The sequence below is a fragment of the Bubalus bubalis genome, chromosome 3 (assembly GCF_019923935.1).
Source record: "Bubalus bubalis isolate 160015118507 breed Murrah chromosome 3, NDDB_SH_1, whole genome shotgun sequence".
Lineage (NCBI taxonomy): Eukaryota > Metazoa > Chordata > Mammalia > Artiodactyla > Bovidae > Bubalus > Bubalus bubalis.
Genome location: NC_059159.1, coordinates 151,802,956 through 151,826,910, shown reverse-complemented (window position 1 = coordinate 151,826,910; position 23,955 = coordinate 151,802,956). Strand labels below are relative to the sequence as shown.

At 43.7% G+C, this 23,955-nt stretch overlaps 1 protein-coding gene across 2 annotated transcripts in view; it reads right to left on the bottom strand.

Annotated features, from left to right (window-relative positions):
- Positions 1–16,216, bottom strand: part of TMEFF1 (transmembrane protein with EGF like and two follistatin like domains 1) — a 101,288-nt gene extending 85,072 nt beyond the window's left edge. Inside the window, exon 1 of one of the 2 annotated variants that reach the window (XM_025282140.3) lies at positions 15,829–16,216. In XM_025282140.3, coding sequence (XP_025137925.2) covers positions 15,829–16,018 — 190 coding nt within the window. In that variant the 5' untranslated portion in view covers positions 16,019–16,216. The remainder of the gene's footprint in view (positions 1–15,828) is intronic. The other variant, XM_025282139.3, reaches the window with a different exon arrangement.
- Between the last annotated feature and the right edge of the window lie 7,739 nt (positions 16,217–23,955).

Here is a 23,955-nt window from a genome sequence, read left to right as displayed (position 1 = left end):
GGACGGGGAAGCCTGGTGGGCTGCCGTCTATGCGGTCGCACAGAGTCAGACACGACTGAGGTGACTTAGCAGTAGCAGCACCAGATAAAATATCAGGCTTCCCTTGTGGCTCAGATGGCAAAGAATCCGCCTACAATGAGGGAGACCTGGGTTCGATCCCTGGGTTGAGAAGATCCCCTGGAAGAGGGCATGACAACCCACTTCAGTATTCTTGTCTGGAGCACCCCCTTGGACAGAGGAGCCTGGCGGGCCACAGTCCATGGGGTGCAAAGAGTTGGACATGACTGAGCGTCTAAGCACAACACACACAACACAGATAAAATAGAGATACAGATCTAAGTAGATAGAAATACATAGATATAGGCAGATTTATATATATAAAGAGACTATGATACCGCAAATGGGGTGAAACCTTAACTGGAAAATCTGGGTATACTACTACAATTTATTTCTAAGTTTGAAATTCAGAAAATGTTTTAAACTTTAAGTAAAATTAATAGTTACATAATAGGGGACTAAGAAGCTAAGGAAATAACACTTTCTTTTCTGAGGTATAAGTATCTTTCACAAAACGAGCTCTCATACTAGAATGCAGAGACACCTAATTTCTAGTTTGTTTGGTTGGTTGGTTTTTTTGGCCTCGCTGTGCTGCTTGTGAGACCTTGCTCTCAGGGACTGACACCATGCTCTCAGCACTGAAAGCATGGACTCCTAACCACTGGACCACCAGGGAATTCCCCACCTAATTCTTATATGAAAACCTAGAATTATGTAACACATTCTTAGGCCATAATGCAAAACCACGAAACAATCTATCAGTAACATCTAAATTCCTAAGCTATACAACAAGGAGAGGAAATTTATCATAAATGCCTGTGGTCTTAAGGAAATACAAACAAAGTTCTGTTTCTTCCTCAAGACTTTAGAAAGAGAAAAAAAGGGAAAGACAGTGGAAGTGAGAAATAGATTTAAGGGCCTAGATCTGATAGATAGAGTGCCTGATGAACTATGGAATGAGGTTCATGACACTGTACAGGAAACAGGGATCAAGACCATTCCCATAGAAAAGAAATGCAAAAAAGCAAAATGGCTGTCTGGGGAGGCCTTACAAATAGCTGTGAAAAGAAGAGAAGAGAAAAGCAAAGGAGAAAAGGAAAGATATAAACATCTGAATGCAGAGTTCCAAAGAATAGCAAGAAGAGATCAGAAAGCCTTCTTCAGCGATCAATGCAAAGAAATAGAGGAAAACAACAGAATGGGAAAGACTAGGGATCTCTTCAAGAAAATAAGAGGTACCAAAGGAACATTTCATGCAAAGATGAGCTTGATAAAGGACAGAAATGGTATGGAGCTAACAGAAGCAGAAGATATTAAGAAGAGGTGGCAAGAATACACAGAAGAACTGTACAAAAAAGATCTTCATGACCCAGATAATCACGATGGTGTGATCACTGACCTAGAGCCAGACATCCTGGAATGTGAAGTCAAGTGGGCCTTAGGAAGCATCACTACAAACAAAGCTAGTGGAGGTGATGGAATTCCAGTTGAGCTATCCCAAATCCTGAAAGATGATGCTGTGAAAGTGCTGCACTCAATATGCCAGCAAATTTGGAAAACTCAGCAGTGGACACAGGACTGGAAAAGGGCAGTTTTCATTCCAATCCCAAAGAAAGACAATGCCAAAGAATGCTCAAACTAGTGCACAATTGCACTCGTCTCACACGCTAGTAAAGTAATGCTCAAAATTCTCCAAGCCAGGCTTCAGCAATATGTGAACCGTGAACTTCCTGATGTTCAAGCTGGTTTTAGAAAACGCAGAGGAACCAGAGATCAAATTGCCAACATCCGCTGGATCATGGAAAAAGTGAGAGAGTTCCAGAAAAACATCTATTTCTGCTTTATTGACTATGCCAAAGCCTTCCACTGTGTGGATCACAATAAACTGTGGAAAATTCTGAAAGAGATGGGAATACCAGACCACCTGATCTGCCTCTTGAGAAATCTGTATGCAGGTCAGGAAGCAACAGTTAGAACTGGACATGGAACAACAGACTGGTTCCAAATAGGAAAAGGAGTTCGTCAAGGCTGTATATTGTCACCCTGTTTATTTAACTTATATGCAGAGTACATCATGACAAACGCTGGACTGGAAGAAACACAAACTGGAATCAAGATTGCCGAGAGAAATATCAATAACCTCAGATATGCAGATGACACCACCCTTATGGCAGAAAGTGAAGAGGAACTCAAAAACCTCTTGATGAAAGTTAAAGTGGAGAGTTAAAAAGTTGGCTTAAAGCTCAACATTCAGAAAACAAAGATCATGGCATCCTGTCCCACCACTTCACGGGAAATAGATGGGGAAACAGGGGAAACAGTGTCAGACTTTATTTTTCTGGACTCCAAAATCACTGCAGATGGTGACTGCAGCCATGAAATTAAAAGACGCTTACTCCTTGGAAGGAAAGTTATGACCAACCTAGATAGCATATTCAAAAGCAGAAACATTACTTTGCCAACAAAGGTTCGTCTAGTCAAGGCTATGTTTTTTCCTGTGGTCATGTATGGACGTGAGAGTTGGACTGTGAAGAAGGCTGAGCGCTGAAGAATTGATGCTTTTGAACTGTGGTATTGAAGAAGACTCTTGAGAGTCCCTTGGGCTGCAAGGAGATCCAACCAGTCCATTCTGAAGGAGATCAGCCCTGGGATTTCTTTGGAAGGAATGATGCTAAAGCTGAAACTCCAGTACTTTGGCCACCTCATGTGAAGAGTTGACTCACTGGAAAAGACTCGGATGCTGGGAGGGATTGGGGGCAGGAGGAGAAGGGGACGACAGAGGATGAGATGGCTGGATGGCATCACTGACTCGATGGACGTGAGTCTCAGTGAACTCCAGGAGTTGGTGATGGACAGGGACGCCTGGCGTGCTGTGATTCATGGGGTCGCAAAGAGTCAGACACGACTGATCGACTGATCTGATCTGATCTGAAAAAAGGGGAAGTACTAAGACATAAAACTGATGAAGGAAAACTAAATATGATACAAATATCATCAGAGAACATTTCAAGGAAATTGGTATACAGTCAGAGATGATAGCAGGGTAGTTTTCAAATAGGAAGAGGTAGGAGGCGGATTCAAGGCAAGATTTGAGATGGGAAAGGACAGAATAAAGCAGAAGTTGCAAGGAGTACGGGCAGGAGAGGTGCTCAGATGCAAAGGGCCGGAAACTGCAGAAAAAAGGATTTACATTCAACTTGGTGGTTGTGAGCAACAGCAATGAAGGAAGGATTACACACCAATTTGACCCTCCTCCAAACAGGTTCTCCACCCCGTATCAAGAACATCACAATTCATCCTGCCACCTCTATGAGGTGATCCAGAAGCTAAGGGAGAAAAAGGTCAGTGAAAGGATGGCTGGGTAGGGCCTAACAAGTTGAAGAGCTGATGCCCCATTAGACAGCTCTGGAGAATTTCTGGCATGTGGAAAGAGCCTAATGCTATCAATACCTCCAAATTCAAAAAGTGAAAGTGAAAGCCGCTCAGTTGTGTAGGGGCTCATTGCAACCCCATGGACTATACAGTTCATTGAACTCTCCAGGCCAGAACACTGGAGTGGGTAGCCTTTCCCTTCTCCAGGGGATCTTCCCAATCCAGGGATCGAACCCAGGTCTCCTGCATTGCACACAGATTCTTTACCAGTTGAACCACAAGGGAAGCCCAAGAATACTGGAGTGGGTAGCCTATCCCTCTCCAATGGAGCTTCCCGACCCAGGAATCAAACCAGGATCTTCTGCATTCCAGGTTGATTCTTTACCAACTGAGCCAGTTGGTAAACTAGGGAAGTTTAGAAAAGGCAGACCAAAATGCAGATTTTTAAGTGACACCTCAAGATTTTCAAGTGACACCTCAGGATTTTCAAATGGTTAACAACCAATTCAATTTCTAAACATAAAGTGCAGCCACACAAATCCTCTGAGTTCTCATTTCCACTGTCATCTTTCACCATGCCCCAAGTCTCGTCTCCTCTCCCTTTCAATTCCAGATTTTGTTTTCTAAAACCACAATGTCACTCAATGCTTTAAAAGCTTTCCTTTCTCTTCAGAGCAAGTGTCAAACCTTCAGTTCAGCCTTCAAGGCCTTCCTCTAATACAGCGGCAATTATGTTAGACTCATCTCCTGCCTTCATCCCCACAGCCCAGTATCCCCAAATAGTCCCCTCGCTTCCCCATCTTTGTAGCTGGATTCCAGCGCCATTCCAATAGCCTAGAGAACACTCTTTCCAACTCTCCTCAGTTTCTACATTCTTTCAGTCATTAACTTCACAAATAAATATAGGATGGGCACCTAATTTTGTGTCAGATACAGTTCTAGGCATAGATGACACAGCAGTGAACAAAAAAAAGACAAAAATCCCTGCCCTCATGGATCTACACAGAGTCGTCAGAGAATAACATGTGTAATAGGTCACAGGCTTCCCTCATGGCTCAGACAGTAAAGAATCTGCCTGCAATGCAGGAGACCTGGCTTCTATCCCTGGGTTGGGAAGATCCCCTGGAGAAGGAAATAGCTACCCATTCCAGTATTCTTGCCTGGAGAATTCCATGAAGAGGAGCCTGGTGGGCTAAAATCCACGGGGTCGCACAATGCGTGGGACACAACTGAGCGACCAACACAACTTTTCATATTAGGTCACAGAGAAAAAGGTGCTTTGGAGACAGAAAAAAACCACAAAGGAGGATTCGGGTATGAGAAGGGAAGAAGGGGTGGGAGGCAGAAAAGGTTGCAATTTTAAGGCATCATTTTGAAAGTGAAGTTGAAGATGAGAAAGAGCTAGGGGATAAATAACTGGGACAAGAAGGTTCCAAGCAAAAGGAAGGTCAACAACAAAGGCCTCAGGCAAAAGTGTGGCTGGTGTTTTGGGCTGACATTCTACTCTGCCCATAAAGCCCAGTTCGACAGCCACTTATTCAGGAAAATAGGAATTATTTTTTGATTCCCAGAAATAGGAATTATTAATTCCCTTAACACTGTATCAGTATCTTCCTTAGGGCACACCTCATATAGTGGAAACCTTCACTGATGAATTAATCATAAAAGTCAGGTAGAGCAAGGAATCATTTTTTAAATGACACATACATATTACAACCATTTAAAACTTCAAACGTATAAATGGACATTCATTTCCCAATATATTATAGCATCAAGACCTTTTCTTTAAAAAAAAAAAAAGACCTTTTCTTTGAGTATGGGTCTGCCAAACGCAGCTCTCCACTTCCTTGGATAAACCACAATCATAATCCATTATCTACAATGTCCATTTTCCTCCCTTTCACAGTAGAACAAGACTTTTAACTATCTGCAAAGTTTTCTAGGAGTAGAATCCTCCCAGATTTGTAAGGTTTCCCCAATCTGTTTTGGTTGAACTGACCACAGTTTAATTCATTGAAAGGCAATTCTTTCAGCTTCATGCCTTTATCAAGTCTTTCCAAATTCATAAAAACAGCTGCTTTTTGCATTCACATTTCATCTATTTGAGTAATATTTATTAATATTTATTTGTCTGTTTTCTTCACTGCTGTATCATCTGTGCCTATTAATTGAGCAATATTTATTATACCACTGGTATAAATAAACTTGAGAACAAACACAACTGATTCTTGGTAAGCAGAGAAATCAAACAATACACAGACAAACCAGAGCAAACCTACCACTGGAGCATCTGTAAGCTGTAGGATTTGGATAATATAGTTCACTAAGGGAATATTTAATACAGAAGGTTAAAATCAAGCTCAGCAAAGGATCTGAAGAGAAATTCCTCCAAACAAAATATATAAATAGCCGTTAAGCACAATGTGCTCAATGTCATTAGGGAAACACAAATCAAAACCTCACTGATCCACAACTTCAATTAGGACTCCAACTAGAACAACTATAATCAAAAAGATAGTAACAAGTGTTGGAGAGGATGTGGAGAAATTGGAACCCTTGTACATTGTTGACGAAAATCTAAAATGGTTGCAGCTCTGGGAACCAGTTTGCCAATTTCTCAAAACGTTAAACGAGAATTGAAAACACAGGTCCACAAAAAAACTTGTACATGTATGTTCACAGCAGCATTATTCATAACAGCCAAAATGTGGAAACAGCCCACTGCCCATCAGCTGATGGAAAAGCAAAAAGGGGCCACATATATCCATACTACAGAGTATTACTCAGCCATAAAAAGGAATCAAGTTCTGATACATGCTATAACATGGATGACCCCTGAAAAAATCATGTGAAAGAAGTCAATCACAAAAGGCCACATACTATACAATGCCCTTTATATGCAATGTTCAAAATAGGCAGATCCATAACGTCCGGAAAAAGATTAGTAGTTGTTAAGGGCTTGGGGGAAGGGGGGAGGGGGCAGGGTGAAGAGGAATATGGAATCACCATTAATAAGTACAGGATTTGGGGAGAGTGAAATGTTCTGGAATTAGATAGTGGTGATGGTTGTATGACTTTATAATTATACTAAAATTACTTTAACTGTACACCTTTTAAAAACTTCATTGCTGCTGTCAGTGGTCAATAATGCTTATTATTGAGGGAGTGGGGGAAAAGGGGAGAAAGCCCAGATGTACTAAACAAATTTCCTGCATATATTTTTAAGAGGTTAACCAACCACTTCTGTTGGAATATAAGGCCTTTGAAGGCAGGGATGACCTCTAATATATTTCCCTTAATATCTAGTATATTAGAACATATAAAGGCAATGCCAAAAAATGTTCAAACTACCGCACAATTGCACTCATCTCACATACTAGTAAAGTAATGCTCAAAATTCTCCAAGCCAGGCTTCAGCAATACGTAAACCATGAACTTCCAGATGTTCAAGCTGGTTTTAGAAAACGCAGAGGAACCAGAGATCAAATTGCCAACATCCGCTGGATCATGGAAAAAGTGAGAGAGTTCCAGAAAAACATCTATTTCTGCTTTATTGACTATGCCAAAGCCTTCCACTGTGTGGATCACAATAAACTGTGGAAAATTCTGAAAGAGATGGGAATACCAGACCACCTGATCTGCCTCTTGAGAAATCTGTATGCAGGTCAGGAAGCAACAGTTAGAACTGGACATGGAACAACAGACTGGTTCCAAATAGGAAAAGGAGTACGTCAAGGCTGCATATTGTCACCCTGCTTATTTAACTTATATGCAGAGTACATCATGAGAAACGCTGGACTGGAAGAAGCACAAGATGGAATCAAGATTGCCGGGAGAAATATCAATAATCTCAGATATGCAGATGACACCACCTTTATGGCAGAAAGTGAAGAGGAACTAAAGAGCCTCTTGATGAAAGTGAAAGAGTAGGGTGAAAAAGTTGGCTTAAAGCTCAACATTCAGAAAACTAAGATCATGGCATCCGGTCCCATCACTTCATGGCAAACAGACGGGGAAACAGTGGAAATAATGGCTGATTTTATTTTTCTGGGCTCCAAAATCACTGCAGATGGTGACTGCAGTCACGAAATTAAAAGACACTTACTCCTTGGAAGGAAAGTTATGACCAACCTAGACAGCATATTCAAAAGCAGAGACATTACTTTGCCAAAAAAGGTCCATCTAGTCAAGGCTATGGTTTTACCAGTGGTCATGTATGGATGTGAGAGTTGGACTGTGAAGAACACTGAGCACCGAAGAATTGATGCTTTTGAACTGTGGTGTTGGAGAAGACTCTTGAGAGTCCCTTGGACTGCAAGGAGATCCAACCAGTCCATCCTAAAGGAGATCAGTCCTGGGTGTTCATTGGAAGGACTGATGTTAAAGCTGAAACTCCAGTACTTTGGCCACCTCATGTGAAGAGTTGACTCATTGGAAAAGACCCTGATGCTGGGAGGGATTGGGGGCAGGAGGAGAAGGGGCCGACAGAGGATGAGATGGCTGGATGGCATCACCGACTCGATGCATGTGAGTTTGGGTAAACTCCAGGAGTTGGTGATGGACAGGGAGGCCTGGCATGCTGCAATTCATGGGGTCGCAGAGTTGAACACAACTGAACAACTGAACTGAACTGACTGAAGCAGGTACTCAATCAAGGTTCAACACTCACATATTACATACCAGGGATTTAGAGATGTCCTGATCAAAATATTATACCAATTACAAAAACTTAACTTTTTATTCCCCAAAATCCTGAATTGCCACTAACAAGGCCCTTACTTCCTATTTGTTTACTTTTGCTTTTATTTCCATTACTCTAGGAGATGGATCCAAAAAAATACTGCTGCAATTTATCTCAAAGAGCGCTCTGCCAATGTTTTCCTCTATAAATATCAAAGTATCTGCTCTTATATTTAGGTCTTTAATCCACTTTTATTTTTGTATATGGTTATTAGAGAATGTTCTAATTTCATTCTTTCATTTATTTTTTTGCAGCACTGTGCAGCTTGCAGGATCTTAGTTCCCTGACTTGGGAACAAACGCAGGATCTGGTAGTTAAAGCGCCACTGGACAAACCAGGAAATTCCCTCTAATTTCATTCTTTTACATGTGGGTGTCCAGTTTTCCCAGCACCACTTAGTGAAGATGACTGTCTTTTCTCCACTGTGTATTCTCGCCTCCTTTGTCCTAGATTATTTGACCGTAAGCGTGTGGGTTTATTTCTGGGCTTTCTATCCTATCCCATGGATCTAATATGTCTGTTTTTGTGCCAGTAGCATCCACTTTTGATTACTGTAGCTTTGTAGTACAGTCTGAAGTGAGGGAGCTGGTTTTCTCTGCCCGTCCCCCGATCCCGTTGTTTCTCAACGTTGTTTTGGCTATTGGGAGTTTTTTATGTTTCCATACAGATTTTTCTAAACATCTATTCATTTACGTATTTCTTTATTTATTTACTTTTGGCTGTGCCGGGCTGTCCTTGTAACACCCAGGCTCTTCACTGCTGTGCACGGGCTTGCTCTAGTCGGGGAGCACAAGCTACTCACTGCAGTGGCTTCTCCTGTGGGGGCGCACGGGGTCTAAGGTGCAAGGGGCTCAGCTGCCGTGAGACATGTGGGATTTTAGTTCACAGACCAGAGATCAAACAAGTGTCCCACGCATTGGCAGGCAGATTCCTAACCACTGGACCACAAGGGAAGTCTTCCATACAGATTTTTTTAGTTTTTGTTCCATCTCTGTGAAAAATAGCATTGGTAATTTGACAGCAGATTGCCTTGGGTAGAATGGTCATTTTAACAATATTGATTCTTCCAACCCAAGAACACCGTCTATCTTTCCCTCTGTTTGTGCCGTCTTCAATTTCTTTCATTAGCATCTTAGAGTTTTTGGAATATAGATCGTTTGTCTCCTTAGGTAGATTTATTCCTAGGTATTTTTATTCTTTTTGATGTGATGGTCAATGGGATTGTTTCCTTAATTTCTCAATGAGAAACTTCTTTTAATACAAAGTTTGTATCAACCATTTATATCATTCTTAACCACACCACAATCAAAGGATCTGGATTTCTGTGACACTTTAAAAACCTACTTCAAATTCTCCACCTTACATTTCTCACCAATGCAGCTTGCTGGTCTCTTTAAATGTTTTTCTTTCTCTTTAACCCCAATCCCTAAAATAGCATTGTCTCACATGTTTAGCCTCATTTGTTCTTCTCTAACACCCTAGAGCCAAAAAGGACTGTTATCATGATCTTCACATTACAAATGAAAAAAAAAAAAAAAAAAAAAAGCAGCATGGCTAAGGTCACCTGGTCTCCTGGGCTCAAGGTTAATTTTTCTTCACATAAATCATGTATTTCCAAACATTTTTCTCTTTGGATGAACATGAAACCTCTCTAGTAAGGTAGATTTTTTAAAATAATAAGTACAGGGCTTCCCTGGAGGCTCAGTGGTAAAGAATCTGCCTGCTAACACAGGAAACACAGGTTCAATCCCTGATCCGGGAAGTTCCCACACGCTGTGGAGCAAGTAAGCCGTGCACCACAACTACTGAATCTGTGCTGGAGCCAGGGAGCCGCAACTACTGAGGCCTGCACACCTTAGAGCCTGTGCTCTGCAACAAGAGAAGTCACCACAAGAAGCCCGTGCCCCTCAAATGGAGAGTAGCCACAGCTCACTGCACCTAGAGGAAAGCCTGCGCAGCAACCAAGACCCAGCGCGGCCAAAAACAAAAACAATCAATAAAATTATTAAAAAACAGCAAGCACAAACAACAAGATAACGATCAGTAAGTATAAAGTCTAGAACGAGTAGAAAACTTAGACAAGAGAACAACTTTTTTTTTAAAAAAAAAAAGGGCTTGTTTCGAACAAGAAGAGATAAACAAAGGGCTCATTGCTTAGCAAAGATGTTGTAACATCAAGAGGCGACAGGGACATGCAGACCCTTTCAGTTTCTTCTCTGCTTTAGTAATCTTCACCAAAGAACAGGACCTTCAAAAACTGGGAAGGCAGACCCTGAAAGAAGGGAGCTACCATCTAAGGGAAGCGACATGGAAAGCAGACATTAATGGAATACAGAGCTAGTTCAAAGGAATCTGCTTCTGGTCCAAACAAATCACATTCCATAATGCTGAAAAAAACTTTTAAGATCTGACTACTGATTATCTAAGCTATCTTGATAAGATGCCAGAAGACCAGAAAGGAAAGAATGCATTCTCAATTTTCAAAAAAGAAAAAACAAACCCAGAAAAAACATCCATAGGTAAAGCTGCCACATATCCACTGAAAAACTCTAGAATGGGTCAGTAAGTTTTTTAACACAATGAAAAGAAAAAGCCACCATGGGCTCTCAATTAAGGCAGACTATAGACATTTGCTTTTTGATATGACTACTAAGAATGGAAAAGGGATGATACAGATATATATATATATACTCATTCTAACAAGACAATCTGACAGAATCTTCTAAATGATAGACTGGTGAACAAATTGGGAAAATGTTAACAGCAGAAGCTAAAAAATCTGTTATATACAACTAGGAAGATACATAGCTGGTTGAACATCCGGCTGATTAATGTATCAACATCAACCAATTTGGAAAGAAGTCTACAGTAAAATATCACAGAGTTCCATACTTTTCCATGATCTAAACAACTTCTATTAATTTAATGAAGCCGCAGACTTTCTCCTCACATTTACAAGGGCCACAGGGCTGTGAGCCAACTCACAGAGCCTGACAGAATCAGTTTTCAGAAAGGTCAGAATAGGTTAAAACAATGGTCAAAAACCCCAAATGAAAATAAACAGGTAGTCAAGGCCAGTATTTAGATTTTAAAATTCAAACATGTAGAGAAGTAAACCAGTTTATGTGGGAAATGCCTGGGTAATAAAGCTACTTAAAAAAAAAAAAAACAATGCACAATCTCAAGCTGCATTAATAGATGCATACATCATGAGAAATGCTGCACTCATGTGGAAACAGTGGAAACAGTTCAGTCGCTCAGTCATGTTGCAACTCTTTGCAACCCCATGGACTGCAGCATGAGAGGCCTCCCTGTCCATCACCAACTCCCGGAGTTTACTCAAACTCATGTGCATTGAGTCAGTGATGCCATAAAACCATCTCATCCTCTGCTGTCCCCTTCTTCTCCCACCTTCAATCTTTCCCAGCATCAGGGTCTTTTCAAATGAGTCCCTTCTTCGCATCAGGTGGCCAAAGTATTGGAGTTTCAGCTTCAGCATCAGGCCTTCAATGAATATTCAGGACTGATTTTCTCTAGAATGGACTGGTTGGATCTCCTTGTTGTCCAAGAGAGAGAAGACTCTCAAGAGTCTTCTCCAACACCACAATTCAAAAGTATCAATCCTTCAGCACTCAGCCTTCTTTATAGTCCAACTCTCACATCATACATGACTACTGGAAAAACCATAGCTTTGACTAGACAAACCTTTGTTGGCAAAGTAACGTCTCCAGTTTTTAGCATGCTGTCAAAGTTGGTCATAACTTTTCTTCCAAGGAGCAAGCGTCTGTTAATTTCATGATTGCAGTCACCATCTGCAGTGATTTTGGAGCCCCCCCAAAGAATAAAGTCTCTGTTTCCACTGTTTCCCCATCTATTTGCCATGAAGTGATGGGACTAGATGCCATGATCTTAGTTTTCTGAATGGTGAGTTTTAAGCCAACTTTTCCACTCTCCTCTTTCACTTTCATCAAGAGGCTCTTTAGGTCTTCTTCACTTTCTGCTATAAGGGTGGTGTCATCTGATACCTGAGGTTATTGATATTTTTCCCGGCAATCTTGATTCCATCTTGTGCTTCATCCAGTCTAGTATTTCTCATGATGTACTCTGCATAGAAGTTAAATAAGCAGGGTGACAATATACAGCCTTGATGTACTCCTTTCCCCATTTGGAACCAGTCTGTTGCTCCATGTCCAGTTCCAACTGTTGCTTCTTGACCTGCATACAGATTTCTCAGGAGGCAGGTCAGGTGGTCTGGTATTCCCATCTCTTTCAGAATTTTCCACAGTTTGTTGTGATCCACACAGTGGAAGGCTTTGGCATAGTCAATAAAGCAGATGTAGATGTTTTTCTGGAACTCTCTTGCTTTTTCGATGATCCAACCAATATTGGCAATTTGGTCTCTGATTCCTCTGCCTTTTCTAAATCCAGCTTGAACATCTGAAGTTCAGGGTTCACATACTATTGAAGCCTGGCTTGGAGAATTTTGAGCATTACTTTACTAGTGTGTGAGATGAGTGCAACTGTGCAGTAGTTTGAGTGGAAACAATGACAGACTTTATTTTGGGGGCTCCAAAATCACTGCAGAGGTAACTGCAGCCATGAAATTAAAAGATACTTGCTACTTGGAAGAAAAGTTATGACCAATCTAGACAGCATGCTAAAAAGCAGACATTACTTTGCCAACAAAGGTCCATCTAGTCAAAGCTATGGTTTTTTCAGTAGTCATGTATGGATGTGAGGGTTGGATTATAAAGAAAGCTGAGTGCCAAAGAATTGATGCTTTTGAATTGTGGTGTTGGAGAAGAGTCTTGAGAGTCCCTTGGACTGCAAGGAGATCCAACCAGTCCATCCTAAAGGAAACTGGTCCTGAATATTGGAAGGACTGATGCTGAAGCTGAAACTCCAATACTTTGGCCACCTGATGCAAGGAACTGACTCATGTGAAAAGACTCTGATGCTGGGAAAGATTGAAGACTGGAGGAGAAGGGGACGACAGATGATGAGATGGTTTTATGGTATCTCCAACTCAATGGAAATGAGTTTGAGTAAACTCTGGGAGTTAGTGATGGACAGGGACGTCTGGCGTGCTGCAGTCCAGACCTGCAAAGAGTCAGACATGACTGAGCGACTGAACTGAACTGTATGTCTAAACTGGACTTCTCTGGTGGTTCAGTGGTAAAAAATCCGCCTGCCAATGAAGGAGACACGGGTTTGATCCCTGGGTCAGGAAGATCCCGTAGAGAAGGAAATAGCAATCCACTCCAGTATTCTTGCCTGGGAAATCCCATGGACTGAGGAGCCTGGCAGGCTATAGTTCATGGGGTCACAAAAGAGTCAGACAAGACTTAGCAACTAAATGGCAACAACAACAAATGTCCAAACTGCAGTACTACAGCTCTCTAATTAATCAACTCTAAAAAAATTATTTTCCATATGAATTACTCCCAGATCTTCATCCTAGGAACAATTACTACAAGAATCTACAAATACCATTTAGTTAGAACTCTTAGTTTTAGACCCAGAGTTATTCAAGTATATCTTAGCATTAGAAACATTTTATGTAATAAGCTTAATTTATTGGTATACATATCAAAGTATCAATATACCCTTTAAATAAGGCTCAGATATTATTAAATCCAAATCCCTTTAGCAAAAGAGTAAATTAAGAAAATTAGGTAACTTGCTCCAAATCATATAGTTGCCTAGCAAAGGCCACAACCCCCAAATCGTTCCTTTTTTCCACACCATGTGGGTTTTCAGCCCTCTATGTCTTTTTTTAAAACTTGTACTATCCACCAGAGTTAGCAAGCATACCCAAAAAACATCCATCAATACATACTTTATTTTGCTAAGGACAAATTAGCTCAGCAAGAACAAATAACCACAGTACATTATCCCATAAAATATTTTGACATGGTGTGATCACTTAGAAGTTTGGTAGCCAATATTTGTTACAAAAGCGCATGGTAACATACTAATGACTTTTATTCTTAACCATTAAAGTGTGATTATGTATTAAAGCATTATCCCCTATTCCACTTAACATTAGAAAAATAAAGTAAAAGTTATTACATGGATGGAAAAGCTTTTAATGGACATGCTATTGTTTACTGCGCTCATAACCCCTCCCCCATCATAAAATATGCCATTATGAAAATTACTAAAAGATTTCAGACCTTCAAACCTAAACAGCAGGCCAAAGGTTTTCTTGATTTAGGGTAGCAAAAACATCTGTGCTGAGCCCCACTTGCTCCCTCACTCCCCCAGAAACAATGCCCCTTTCAAGAGCCCTTTGGGTACAAAGGTTGTCTGGCAGGCTAACCAAAGGATTCTCTGTGACCTGATGTCCAATCTCTCTTCAGCCCCACCCCCGACCTCCATGCCTCTGCTCCCACCCTTGATTTAAAAAACACTAGTGGAAAATGAGAACTGATAGAAGGCAAGTTAGCCAGGCTGTGGCTTATGATCACCAGCATCTGCCAGGCCAGCTCCAGGAGGACCTACGCACCCCTAAATGAGACCTGGAAGCCTCTCCTTGCCCCAGGGCTCCTCTGGGACCCGTCGTGAAAGGAAGAGGGAACTTTACTGCCAGGATCCCCTCCTCCCCAGTCTCGTCCATTACAGCCCCAGCAAGCCCTTTGTCTGCACCAGCTGTGGGAGGGGGGGGCAGACGGCCTTGGCGAGAGGGGAGAGGTCACTCCCTTGCTCCCGTGGCTGCCAATCTCCAAGCCCTCCTGCACAACAGCCCAACGCAAGCACAGGACCATTCCCTCGGAACCGGTTCCCTCTTCACACACCAGCTTAACCCGGGGCACACCTTTCTACATAGAGGCACTCCTGGAGACCTAATTACCTCTTTCTGTTACCCACATCCTACACAGCATGACGATTCCCTAGCTAACCTCCCTCTCAATCCATACACACGGGGTTTACTCCAGGACCCCCTTCCTTCCTCCTCAATGTATACCCCGGCACATCCCTGAGCCCCTGGCTTCACCCAGCACAACGCATACAACAGAGGGTCACTTCCATGGCCCCAGGACTTTCCCTGCTCATATCCACAGACCCGGGGTCACTCCGAGCCCGGAGCGCCCACCTCTCAACCCAAAAGACACACACAGTCACGCTCCATGGCCGATCTGCGACCTCTGGGCCAGCCGCTCCCCTTTCCCACACGACCCCTTAAAGAACCCAGTGCCCCCCAAGAAGGAACCTCCCCAGCGCACGGTCACTCCCCTGGCCCCTCATCGTCACACAAGCACACAGAAAAGCCCTGCCTGGGGCCGCCCCCCTCCCTCCCCTGAGCCTTCACAACACAAACATGCGCTCCCGCGTGCACACCCACGACCACACCGGGAGCCCCAGCCGGCTGCCTCCCACTTGCCGACCCGGCCTCATCCCCTCCCCACACGCCCGGCCGCCCGCGCCCAGCCACTTGGCACACACGGACGCACGCACGGCCACTCCCCGGCCCCACGCGGGTCCCCAAGCCCGCATCGCGCGCTCGCGCCCCGCCCGGCGCCCTCGCTCACCCTCGGCCTGGCTCCCGGGACCCCCACGCCCCGGCCTGGCCGGGCCGCGTCGCGGGGACCGGGCGGGAGGAGGCGCGGGGGCGCAAGGAAGGAGGGGCCGCAGAGGCGCGCTCCGGCCGGTCCTACCTGAGCAGTTGATGCTCTTGCCTTTGCCGCCGGGACAGTCCCCGCCGCCGCCGCCACCCGGGGGCTGGTTGGACGCGCGGCTCCCGGGCAGAGAGAAGGCGAAGAGCAGAAGCACCGACGTGTAGCAGCAGAAGGCGAGCGGGGGCGCGGCCGGCAGCCGGAGCGGCGCCTCAGCGGCCACGGCGCCCATGGCTGGCGCCCCTGGACGGCGGGAAGCGCAGGGAGCCGCAGGCCCGGGGCATCCAGCCGCACGCCGGGAGCCCCGCCGCTGCCTCGGCGCCTCCTAGCAGCCGCGCCGCTGCGCCGGGGAGCTGCCCCTCAGCATCCCCGCCCCACCCGCAGCGCCCGCCAGGCCCGGGCCAGCCGCGCTCGGGACGGAGTCGGAGGGTCGGGGCGAGTGCGCGCGAGCGGGCGAGCCCGCGCGGGGAGACCGATGCCGGGGAACGAGCGGGCGCGCGCGCGCGGCGGGCGGGGGTCGCGGGGCAGGGTCAGGCCCAGCCCCTCGCTCGACTCCTCGCCTTCCCTTTGTGTCCGCGGCCGTCGCCGCCGCGTCACAAAGACCCCGGCCCGCCCGGTGCGGGGCGCGTGACAGAGCCGCCGGCGGGAGGGGTGGCTGCGACCCCGCCCCGCGCACACCCCTAGCGCCCGCGCCCGCAGCTCCGCCCCCGCCCGCGGCCGGCGCCGCCTCCGGGGGAGCTATTGTTCCTGCGGCGGGGCGGGAGCACTGGCGGGGGTTGGGGGGCGCGGCCGCCCTTCGGTCCAGCCACCCGGGGCAGGCGGGCGCCGAGCAGGCTCCGAAGGCGTTTACCCTGACAGACGTTTTTGCCGCCCTTTTGTGAGCGTTTTTGAAGCGTTTCCTTGGCCCAGCAGTTTGGCGGGGAAAAGGGCAGGTGGGCTATTATATAGCTATTCCCTAGGTGAAGAAACTGAGCCGGGGAGAAGTGAAGGTGACTTGTCCAAGGTCACCTAACGAGGAAAACGGGCAGGACCCCAGAATTAGAACTCACGTTCTGACTCCAGCTTTGTCGTTCTTAGAGATGGGGGTAAATGGCTGAATTACTGGGATCCTCACCCTTACCCTATTCCCACAAACACCAACTGAATTTAAAATAGTTTTTAAAATTCTGTATTGCCCTCTCCCACTAAGAATAGCTAATATTTAGATAGGACTCAAATTCCCTCCAGTTCTTTCTTACGGCCCTACAAAGGAGTTTTCACTCTCATCCCTCTTCTACAGAGGAGGAAGTTGAGAGCCAGAGAGAAGTGATCCGACTCCCAACCCAGTGCTCTTCCTACCACATTGTGCGAAATGAGTGAGACCCAGCCACAGCAATAAGATGATGGACTGAACTGTTTGAAATTCCTCTACTTTTTTCATTCTATTATGCTGCCTCTCACCTCAAAAGGAATTTATAAATCTCGTTGAAAAACTGATGAATTTGACTCATAAAATTTTTTAATGTGTGGAAAGCTGCCACAGGCAAAACCACACTAGGGATAATCACTGTAAATAGGAGACAACACTTAATATAAATCAGGAATAAAAGGTTGATAGAGGTAAAAAAAAAAATGGGGCGCTAATGTCTTATTCAGATTAAATACAGACAATAAATATATAAAAAGATATTTAAACCCAGTAGTAGTAAAAGGCAGATTAAGCCGACAAACTTTCTTTTCCTGATGATGACTAAAAGAGAGAAATGACAAACTTAAAGCCGCTCAGTCGTGTCTCTTTGCTACCCCATGGACTATACAGTCCATGGAATTCTCCAGGCCAGAATACTGGAGTGGATCGCCCGTCCCTTCTCCAGGGGATCTTCCCAACCCAGGGATCGAATTCTGGTCTCTAGAATTGCAGGCGGATTCTTTACCCAGCTGAGCCACAGGGGAAGCCCAAAAGAAATGACAAAACCTTGCTTTATTAATTTATGTTTGAGGTGAGCAATTCAACTATGTATCAGAAACCATTAAAACATTTATCCTTTAATCTAGCAATTCCAAGAATTGGAATTTATCCTAAAGAAATAATTGGACAAGAGCACAAAATGTCTATATGAATATCCATCACAGCCTTTTTATAATAGTAAATATCAACTTAATGTCCATCTGTGGGAACTAAAGTATGGTACCTCTTTTTGCAATGGAGTATTATGCAGCTTTAGCAATGATGATTAGATCAGTGTTTACTGACACCGAAAAAGGATACCAGTGAGTATGTGTAAGAAAATCTTATTTTTATTAAATAGACATGTGTGTATATAGGAAAAAAAAGTTCAGAAGAATATAGTGATATATTAGCAGTGGTTATCTCTAAAAAGTGAGCTGATGAATAAGACCCCTGTCCTTTATACTTGTCTGTGTTTTTTGAATTTTTTTCAATGAAAATTTTTGTTAAAACTTTAAAAAGCTATTTTCTTTTAAAATATATGTTCATCATGCTTTTTATATAAATTCACATTTGAAACATTTTATTAAGATGGCCTCAAACCTCTAAACTGGGCTGTGGCATGGCAGTTATTACAGCTGAAATTCAACTAGCTTCTGCATTAGGTGTGATCTCGAGTTCCTGACTGCCAAGCCACAGCTAAAGGCTCCTTCTCAAACCATTCCTTCAACAGCTTCTCCATTAAACATGACCTCCCCAGTGATTTTTTCCTGCCATGTGTTTGGCTCTCCAAACCCCAGTCTTCTGCTTTTAATTTTCATTTGACTGCTAACCATAGTCCAGGAAGAAATACTATGAGGAGACAATCCTTAAATAAAACCAAAAACCCTATGGCCTTAAATCACAGATCATTTATTTCTGCATCTTTCTCCAAATCAGGTAAGAAAAATTTAACACAGATTTCTCAGAAGTTTTCAAATTGAAAAGGATTGTACTTCAGAAACAGGAGTCCTCTGACTTCAATCATTCAGTCTCAGAGAGGAAAAAAGATCTTAAGAAGTACAAACTTCCATGCATAAAATAAATAAGCTACAAGGATATATTGAACAGCACAGGGAATATAGCCAACATTTTATAATAACTTTAAATGAAATCTATAAAAATTTTGAATCTGTTATATACTTGAAACTAACACGTAAAGCAACTATACCGCAATAAATTTTTAAAGTTAAAAAAAATCTTAGTGGTCATCTAATAGAATCCCCATCACATGCCTTAACTTTGGTGACCCACTCAGCCAGCAAAAGAGTGGGGAACTCACTACATGAAAACCATCCAGAGGAAACTTCCCTGGTGGTTCAGTGGTTAGAAATCCACCTTCCAGTGGAAGTTGCGGGGGGCGGGGGGGAGGGTGCAGATTCAATCCCTGGTCTTGGAACTGGGATCCCATATGCTGCAGAGCAACTCAGCCTGCTCACTGCATGCCGCAACTAAGACCCAAAGCAGCCAAAAATACATATATATTTTTTAAATCACCCAGTCAGTTTTAAAAGAATATAGATTTCGGAATACGATTCCAGGAATTCTGGGGGAAGCTCAAGCATCCCTTATTTACTTTAAAGTTGTCTAAGTAATTCACATACACTGCCAGTTTGGAAACCCCTGGCCTATCAGTGATTGCTCCATAACAAACAACCACAAAATGGCAGCAACCTGCCACAGTAAACATTCATTTCTCATAGGTCTGGGGGTTGACCGTAGGCTTGGCTGAGTGGCTGGGCTCCAAACTGCAGGTTCAACTGGGCTTGGCTTCTGTGTGCAGGTTGAGTTCTGATCTTCTCCAGGCGTATGCACTTTGGGGCCCCAGCTGAAGGGGCAGAATCTGAGGGAACCAGTTTTTATGGAGGTGGCAGAGGTACAAAGGGGCATAATCAACTGTGCAAGCACTTTTCACACCCCTCTTTGTACGTGTCTGCTATGATGCCACTGGCTAAAGCAAATCTCATAGCTGAGCCCAGAGACAGAGGTAGAGAAGTCTGTTCTTCTTAGAGAGGTAAGAAGGAGTTACTATGGAATAAACATTTTTTAACAATGATCTGTCAGATTCTATATCTGAACACCATGGATTATGCTCTATCAGAATGTTTTCAGTTCCAAGTCACAGAAAATGGAACCCAAATTAACTTAAACAAAAAGAGACTTACTGACTCAGGTTTAAAAAAAAAAACAACAGGTAGTGCCCTCTCCTTTGAGCTGATTTTTGTCCTGAGTAAAACTTCATTCATGGAAAACATTGCATTCCTTCAAGAAATCTCATTGCATTCTTTCAATCCTCTGGGACCAAGAGCTAGTCCTGCCTTGCTAGGGGATGAGGGGGTGATACATCTAAAAAATTAATAATTACAACCCAGTATGATAAACACTAGATAGAAATAGAGGGGGGTGGGGGAAGGAGGAATAAATGGCAAATCCTACTTCACACTCCCAACCCAGCCAAAATTCTGACTTTTCTAGACCTCGTGCTAGAGGGTCTAGCAGCATAATAAAGCCCTGATAAGCAGTAATGAGAACTCTGGGACTGACAAATTGGCCTTGGTAGGAGAGAATCATAGTACCTGAGTTCAGTTCAAAAACACTGGAATGACTTATGGCTCAGCACCAATGCAAACCTGGGATTGACCTCTGACCCAACTCAAGAAATTGGACACCACTTCCTGGACAGAGGGATATTTTTAAAAAATGAAAAGAGTAGGCAGTTCCCTAGTGGCCTAGTGGTTAGAATTTCCGGCTATCACTGCCGTGGACCAGGTTCAATCTCTGTTGGGGGAACTGAAAACCCACAAGCTTAATGGTACAGTCAAAAACAGAAACAACAACAATGGAAGTCATTCATTCATTCAGCAAATTTATACTGAAGGTCTACCCCTGGTCCCTGAAAATTTACAGTGATGAGTACAACAGATAAGGTCCCTCTCCTTATGAAGTTTACAATCATATACTAATCAGTTATACAAATAAAAGTAAAATTGCAACAGTATTAACAGAGGCTATGGAAGGGAAAGTCAGAGGTTTCTCTGAAAGAATTGTACTTGTGCTTAGATCAGGAGGATGAGTTAACTAGGTGAAGAGGGGAGTGTTCCAGGCAGAAGAAAAACCAGAGCAAGGGCCTGTGAATTCGTCTGAATGCCAGCCAGCATAGTGGGGACAGAGAACAAGATCAACTGGTTGTAAACTTCAACAAATATTTACTGAGCACCTACTATAAATTACACACTGTTCTAGATGCTGAGCAATAGTAGTGAACGAAACAAAGTCACTGCTTCTCATGGAACTTATAGTCTAGTGCAGAGACCCCATAATATCATTGGTGGGTTGAGCCATAACGATAGTAACTATAATTCTCTGAAGACCTGCTACATCCCAGGTACTGCCAGGCACTTCCTATTACTTGTCACTAATTTTCCCATCTACCCTGTTGGTAGGTATTAGTTCCATTTTATAGATGAGGAAACTGAGGCTCATGAGGTTAAGTAACCTACCTAAATCACAAAGCTAGGACATTGGAGTCACCTGGCTCCTCTGACTCCAAAGCCCCATCACATCACAAGCATGAACAGGTGGAGAAGCATCATCCATCACCTGACAAAAGATGGCACAAAGATTGGCACCACTAATACTGCAGGGTGTACAAAGGTATGCACGAGCCATCCTGGGCCCCCGGCCAGGCATCAGGAGACTTTTGTTAGGGCTTCTTGTCATCATAAACAGCGATTATTGTGATTACATTGCTCATAATTACAACTCCAGTTGAAGGTACCATTCTTGTTACCCACATGGCCTTCAGTTCAGTTCAGTTCAGTCGCTCAGTCGTGTCCAACTCTTTGTGACCCCATGAATCGCAGCTCCCGAAGTTCACTCAGACTCACGTCCATCCAGTCAGTGATGCCATCCAGCCATCTCATCCTCTGTCATCCCCTTCTCCTCCTGCCCCCAATCCCTCCCAGCATCAGAGTCTTTTCCAATGAGTCAACTCTTCGCATGAGGTGGCCAAAGTACTGGAGTTTCAGCTTTAGCATCGTTCCTTCCAAAGAAATCCCAGGGCTGATCTCCTTCAGAATGGACTGGTTGGATCTCCTTGCAGTCCAAGGGACTCTCAAGAGTCCTCCAACACCACACTTCAAAAGCATCAATTCTTCAGCACTCAGCTTTCTTCACAGTCCAACTCTCACCCATTCATGACCACTGGAAAAACCATAGCCTTGACTAGATGGACCTTTGTTGGCAAAGTAATGTCTCTGCTTTTCAAAATGCCATCTAGGTTGGTCATAACTTTCCTTCCAAGGAGTAAGCATCTTTTAATTTCATGGCTGCAGTCACCATCTGCAGTGATTTTGGAGCCCAAAAAAATAAAGTCTGACACTGTTTCCACTGTTTCCCCATCTATTTCCCATGAAGTGATGGGACCAGATGCCATGATCTTCATTTTCTGAATGTTGAGCTTGGCCTTAAGGGCCCTCAATTCTGTACATGGGCAGAAGCCAAGGAGGCCGGGGTTACAGATATTTGAACAAAAAGTGCTGTGGGAATCCACAGAGATAGCATCACTCTGCCTTGAGAACAGGCTTCACCACTGTAATTGTGTATATTTGAAAGGCTCCTCACCCAAACAGTCCCTGTGAGTGGGTAAAGAGACTGAAGAGCCACCTCTGGGTTTTTCCTGAAGGTCTTCTTGTCATTCAGTTGCTCAGGATTGCTCTGAATACAGAATGCAGATTTTCTCCATCTTTCGGCAAATGGAAATGTTCAGCTGCAATTCAAAAATTTCTCCAAAGGTTTAACTCATAAAAGGATTGTACCAAAAAAATAGCTTCTCGGACAATCACCCATAAATTGTAGTAAGAGTTCAGTTCAGTTCAGTCACTCAGTTGTGTTCGACTCTTTGTGACCCCATGAATCGCAGCACACCAGGCCTCCCTGTCCATCACCAACTCCCAGAGTTTACCCAGACTCATGTCAATTGAGTCAGTGATGCCATCCAGCCATCTCATCCTCTGTCATCCCCTTCTCCTCCTGCCCCCAATCCCTCCCAGCATCAGGGTCTTCTCCAATGAGTCAACTCTTAGCATGAGGTGGCCAAAGTACTGGAGTTTCAGCTTCAGCATCAGTCCTCCCAGTGAACACCCAGGACTGATCTCCTTTAGGATGGACTGGTTGGATCTCCTTGCAGTACAAGGGACTCTCAAGAGTCTTCTCTATAGCATAGTAAATAAGAGTGTAAGCTCTGAAACCAAACCGTCTGGTTTTGCATCTTAACTCTGCCACTTGCAAGCTTAATGACCTTGGGCAAGTTACTTCAATTCTCTGGGCCTCAGTTTCATAATCTGTAACACGGAAATAAATTTTTTAGTTACTTCATAGGGTTGTGGTAAGGATAAAATAGGTTTGCATAGATAAAGTGCTTAGAACAATGTTTAGTACATTGTAAATATTTAATAAATAATTGGGTAGAGGTAGCAATAAGCAAATAAATGTTAGTTATTATGAGTGGCAGGAGCCATTAACTGTATTTAAATACTAGGCTAAGAGCTCCACATGTATTATATAAGGTAATGCTCCCAAAATCTCATTCTGTAGATGAGAAAACTGAGGTTTGGAGAAATTAATTATTTTCCCAAGGTCACACAGCTAGTGGGCAGTAGGACTTGGGACTCAAACTGAGGTCTGTCTGACTCCAAAGCCTATGGTCACCCTTAAAGTTGGCAGTCTAAAGAGCTCATCTGATCTGGCTGGCTGCTAGAGAGACCTGCATGAGTGCAACCGGGTGACTGGCAGGGGCAGCCCAGCTACTAGAAGGGAAAGTTGTGATAATTAGCCATGTGGGTCAAAGGGAAGGGACAAGAGCCTGGAAACTTGAGAAGAGCATCCACTCGGCTTAAGACTCATGAAAGAGAAGTAAGGCAAGGAGTTAAGTACAGGGAGGAATTCGAGTGAGTCAAATGGATCTAAATAATTCTCTTTTACCACTGTGTATGTTTAAGTATGTCAGCTTGATTCTGTATGTACACATATGTACTGAGCATATGTCATTTGCTATGTGTATATATGTAATGAGTGTATATCAGCTTGCCTCTGTATATATGCATAAGTGCCAAGCATATGTCCTTTTACTCTCTATGTGCATATGTAGGGAATGAGTATATATAAGGTTGCCTCTGGGAGTGTATATGCTTGCGTATTTGAGT